The 5,841-nt window shown below is 39.3% G+C and overlaps 1 protein-coding gene across 1 annotated transcript in view; it reads right to left on the bottom strand.

Annotated features, from left to right (window-relative positions):
* The window catches only part of KIF4A (kinesin family member 4A), a 134,023-nt gene that overhangs the window by 21,829 nt on the left and 106,353 nt on the right, over nucleotides 1-5,841 (bottom strand). Inside the window, 2 exon segments of the mRNA XM_010832130.1 lie at nucleotides 4,382-4,482; nucleotides 4,605-4,760. Of these exon segments, the coding sequence (XP_010830432.1) occupies nucleotides 4,382-4,482; nucleotides 4,605-4,760 (257 nt within the window).

The following is a 5,841-nucleotide window of genomic DNA, read 5'->3' as shown; positions in this document are numbered from 1 at the left end:
TGTTGTAGCACATTGTCTATAATATGACTTTGTCTTGAGGCCATATAAGCTGGAATTGTGACATGGTGGCTCATATTTACAAGGATAAGATTCAGGTTAGAGACTTTAAGGAAAACTCAAAAGAATGAACAGGTGAATGCTCTTTGCTGGAATTGAACATCAAATACATATCTATGGCTGGTGTTGTGAGAAGTTGTCTTAAAGCACTTGCCAAAGGACTGAGAAGTTTCTAAGAAAACTAGATACCATGATACTGGTTATAGCTTCCAGATACTTTATGATCAATTATGGCCTGAGACCAAGGTCTGCATAATATTTCAGTTTAATCAATAGCTTCTTTCTCAAATTTGCTAGGTGTCCAGTGAGAGGGAGTGTACTGGCATGTGTGTAACATGCTGCTGCTGCTGCTAAGTCACTTCAGTGGTGTCCGACTCTGTGCGACTCCATAGACGGCAGCCCACCAGGCTCCCCCGTCCCTGGGATTCTCCAGGCAAGAACAATGGAGTGGGTTGCCATTTCCTTCTCCAATGCATGAAAGTGAAAAGTGAAAGGGAAGTCGCTCAGTCGTGTCTGACTCTTCGCAACCGCATGGACTGCAGCCTACCAGGCTCCTCCGTCCATGGGATTTTCCAGGCAAGAGTGCTGGAGTGGGGTGCCATCGCCTTCTCCAGTGTGTAACATGCAATAAGGTACTATAAAGAAAATGGATACTAAAATAATCTGAGACAGCAGTTCTTAACTTTTTGGGTCCCAGGACCCCTTGACACTCTTAAAAATTATTGAGGACCTCTAAGAAATTCTGCTCATATACATTTTATCTATAGATATTTACACTATTAGAAAGTAAAAGTGAGAAAAATATTTATTAATTCACTTAAGGTCAAAATAATCCATTATATATTAACAATTAGATCTCCAGTGACACTGTTTCCAAATAAAGTCACATTCTAAGGTCTGAGAAGGACATGAACGTGTGTGTGTGTGCATGTCTTTCTCTCTCTCTCTCTCTCTCTCACACACATACATACACACACGCACACAAAACAACATTTTCCAATACAAAAAACAATGCAGTAAGAAGGGTGAGATTGTTTTACACCGACGTATCTCTGTAATGTATGGCTCAGTAGAAGACAGCTGGATTCTCGCATGTCCCTCTGCATTTAATCTTTTGTGACATGTTCTGGTTGATGTAAATGAAGGTAGTCTGGCCACACATGGATATGTAGTTGGACAAGAGAGAAGCATTTTAATTTAATTTTAGTCTCACTGCACAGCTTGTGGGATCTTAGTTCCCTGACCAGGGATTGAACCCAGGGCACTGCAGTGAAAGTATGGAGTCCTAACCACTGTACCACCTGGAAATTCCTGGGAAATTCCTCAATAAAACTGTGGATATTCTTCTTTGAGACTACACCAAAACCCAACAAGTTCCTTAAAAGAGTTGAAATGTAGTTACTTGCCAACTGAATGGATCTTTTACTCTTACGTGATTCTGTAACATGTCATTTGGACGGTCATACAGAACCTTCAAATCAACACATTTTGTTACACAACAGAAATGAGATAACAAATGTTAAGATCACTACTGGGTGCATTAGAAAAGTTATGTAAAACTGTCAAGTTAACAGTGATGGATACACATCATACACAAAATCTAAGTTTTGCGTGAAAGCTCAAATTTTATTTTTGGTGACAAACACTGACAGTTGTTTTCCTTGATGTAACAGGCTCACTCTGCTCATTTTTGAGAAAATGTCTGCCAAGTACCCAAGTCTGAATAACCATACTTTGTCTGTCAGTAGTTCTTTCAAGTAAAACTGATGTTCTGTGAAAAAAGAGGCCTGTCAAGCTCACACCTCAAACTGCACAAATGTTTTTCCTTGAGACAAACATCAGCCTTTGACGTCAGCACAAGTGCTTTATGCATTCTTCCCATTCCGTCACTCGGAACATTATAAAGATCTGAACTCAAGAGTTGAGATTTTAAAAAATTAACAATTTTTATTGTTTTATCACAGCCATTCTTGAGTAAAACTGACTTTTAAAAAAATGAGAGTGTGTGATGATGAAGTATTCAATGATTGCTAGTACAGGTTTGTGCTGGGCTTCTCAGGTGGTGCTAGTGGTAAAGCACCCGCCTGCTAATGCAGGAGACGTAAGAGATGCGGGTTCAATTCCTGGGTTGGGAAGATCCACTGGAGGAGGGCATGGTAACTCACTTCAGTATTCTTGCCTGGAGAATCCCATGGCCAGAGGAGCCTGGCAGGCTATGGTCCATGGGGTCGCAAAGAGTCAGACATGAATGAGTGACTGAGCACAACATGTGGCACAGGTTTGTGCCATTGCTTTGATTCAAGCCAAGGTGCTAGCAGTTTTGTCCACTATTGCTTTGGCATTATTATGGCAAATGTCAATACAGTAAAAATGGCAAACAAGTTCTTAATATTATTATAAAAACAGGGAGTCACATAGGTTCCCTGAAAGGGTCTCAGAGATGCCCAGGAGACTGTACACCATACTTTGAGAACCCTGGTCTAATATGTGGTCCTTTCCTTCAACAAGCTTACAATCTGTCTAGATTGACAAGACTAATAGATGTAAAATAATCAATAAATATAAAGATAACATATATCATCTGTACTATATGACTGAGTACTGTAATTTCTGAAGGAGTTTAGAGAAGAGGAAAATGAGTGAGGGATGAAGAGTCAGGGAAGGCTTCTTGGAAGAGGTGGGCCAGAACACTAGAGTTGCTTTATCTATCAAATGCCCTTTCCTATCTTTAGAGAAATTCCTTTGATTAAACTCACCTTGGTCTAATTGCACTCTACCTGGCACCTGCCCTACATTTATATAATCATTTACTTATGCACAATGGTGTGCAGGTAAATGTTTAACAAACAGCACCTAAAAATACCAGATCTGATTTGTAGCCTTTGCTAGTTTCCATAGTGTAAATATTCTCACCACGAGCGATTGTAAGCTATCAACAGTTTACAGCATACCTGAAATTTTAACAAACAATTTCAACACACCACTGTCAGCCAACATAATGCTTCTACTTGAGAGCAAGGACAATGCCATCTATACTTTCTATATATCCCAACTACATCTAGTGTAGCACAAAGTGAAGTAAAGTGAAGTCACTCAGTCGTGTCCAACTCTTTGTGACCCCATGGACTGTAGCCTATCAGGTTCCTCTGTCCATGGGATTTTCCAGGCAAGAATACTGGAGTGGGTTGCCATTTCCTTCTCCAAGTGTAGCACAAAGCAGAACATCAATTGCTGAGTGACTTAAAGACATATCCGAAGATATACAGCTAGTGTGTGTTGCTGAAAACAAATTAAATGATCTCCAAGGTCTTCTGGGCAATAAAATTCTATTATACCTAAGACAGTATATAAAATATCTATCAAAGTTCTGTTACTTATAGATTTCATAGATATTTAAAAGACAGTAATAGTGATTAAAGAGAAGAGCATTTACCAAGCACTTCTAAGATGCCAAGTTCTGTGTTATGTACTTTACTTTCTATTTATTTTTTTGGCTGTGCTGAGTCTTAGTTGCTTTGCACAGGCTTTCTCTAGTTGCAGTGAGTGGGGGTTACGCTTTGCTGAGGTGCTTGGGCTACTCATTGTGGTGGCTTCTCCTGCTGTGGAGCACAGGCTGCAGGTGCGTGGGCCTCAGTAGTTGTAGCACACAGGCTCAGTCGTTGTGGCATCTGGGCCCTAGAGAGCACGGGCTCCAGCAGTTGTGGTGCATGGGCTTAGTTGCTCTGAGGCATGTGGAATCTTCCTGGATTAGAGATTGAACCTGTGTCCCTAGCATTGGCAGGAGGATTCCTTTCCACTGAGCCACTGGGGAAGTCCTATACTTTACTTTCTAATCTCGTTTAATGCTCATGATAGTTTACTTATGCATTTTACCTACTTTGCTGATGATCTCTAAAATTCTTTCTCCCAGGTTGTTGATCTTCTGGTATCATTTATTGGGTTCCTCTAAAGTTTTGTTTTTTGTCAGTTCTTGTGATATATCATGGACTTCCCTGGTGGCTCAGACACTAAAGATTTTGGAATTAGATAAAATGGGTTTCAAATCCTGGTTCTTTATCATCTTTAGCAAATTTTTAAAGATCTTTCAACTTTAGATCTCTAAAGTGAGAAGAGAACAATGATGCTTATCTTATAAGGTATATATATATCACAGAGAGACTGAATGAGAAAATGTATCTAACATGCCTAGTGAACTGTATAGTTCAAAAAATCATTATTTTCTCTTGTTTCTCCCACATCACAAAGCTTTTGAATCACTGATTGATAGCTTCTATTTTGATTCAAGGCATAAGTTTTTATAATGCCTTAGAGATAGTACCATTACCTGAGTTCCATTTCAGTCTCTAGGCTTTCAATCTGCTTTTTAATGGAATCCTCTGATGCAGGAACTTGACCACGCAGTTCAGCAAGTGAGAATGTTCGCCTCTGTAAAGAAGGAGTGGGGATGAGGGTGAAGCTCTAATTGGAAAGAAGTTCTCCAAATTAGTGAGGGTTTCTGTGGGGTGTAGAGTATGATCATCGGCAATATATTTCCACAGAGCACTTACCCGGAGTTTAGGAGGTGGATTCTCCCCAGATTCCATTTTTAATTTGAGTTGAGCCACATCCTGAGCCAGAATCTTTCTGTCTTCCAGAAGGTCATTCAGATGGCGTTTGGCTTCCTCAGTACTGACCATTATCTCAATTTCATTTCCAAGCCAACTCTAGAAGATAAATCAGTCATGTTAGGTTAAGGATGAGGAATCTCTGGCCCATGGGCTAGATTCACTCCAGGTTTAATTTCACTTGAACCAGAGCCCAAGTAAGTAGAAGTGAGATTTCCATTTGTGCCAAAACTCACCAAAAATCCCAATAGTTCTCTAAGAGCCTTTAGTAGCAATTTCCAAAATGGTCACAAGAAAGCTTTCTGCAGAAAATCTTTCTTCAGATATCCTAGCATTTCTATGTATTCTGTCTTTACCTTCTCCATTTTCTCCTTAACTTTTGTCCATAATAAGTCATAACACAGAACTGAAGTATATTTTGATCATCTGTTCTACTTAATAAACAGTAACCATTATTAATCTTTAAAATAGATCAATGGAATTTTTTAAAATGCAATTAACTAAATTCAGTTTTTAGAAAGGTAACCTGGACTTCCCTGGCGGTACACTGGGTAAGAATCTGCCTGTCAATGCAGGGGACATGGGTTCGAACCCTGGTCTGGGAGGAACCCACATGCCATGGAGCAACTGAGCCCGTGTGCCACAACTACTGAGGCACCTTCATCCTACAGCCCATACTCTACAACAACAGAAGCCACCACAATGAGAAGCCTGTGTATCGCAATGAAGATCCAGTGTAATAAAAAACAGATACTTTCAAAAAATGAAAAACTTCTTTTTTAGATGAAGATATACCATGCTAAGAGTAGTCAAAGAAAGCTAGAGTGGATATATTTTTATATTAATGGTTTATTATTAACTATTATTAATCAAATATAATTATTTGGTATTAATCTGGAACCAATTCTGGCAATCTGGAATCAAAATTGCTGGGAGAAATATCAATAACCTGAGATATGCAGATGACACCACCCTTATGGCAGAAACTGAAGAGGAACCAAAGAGCCTCTTGATGAAGGTGAAAGAGGAGACTGAAAAAGCTGGATTAAAACTCAACATTCAAAAAAATAAATAAATAAATAAAACTCAACATTCAAAAAATGAAGATCATGGCATCCGGTCCCATCACTTCATGGCAAATAGATGGGGAAACAATGGAAACAGTGACAGATTTTATTTT

The sequence above is a fragment of the Bison bison genome, unplaced genomic scaffold, assembly GCF_000754665.1.
Source record: "Bison bison bison isolate TAMUID 2011002044 unplaced genomic scaffold, Bison_UMD1.0 scf7180017864537, whole genome shotgun sequence".
NCBI classification, from domain to species: Eukaryota; Metazoa; Chordata; class Mammalia; order Artiodactyla; family Bovidae; genus Bison; species Bison bison.
Note: the sequence above shows the minus strand (reverse complement) of the source record. Positions and strands in the feature narration are given on the sequence as shown.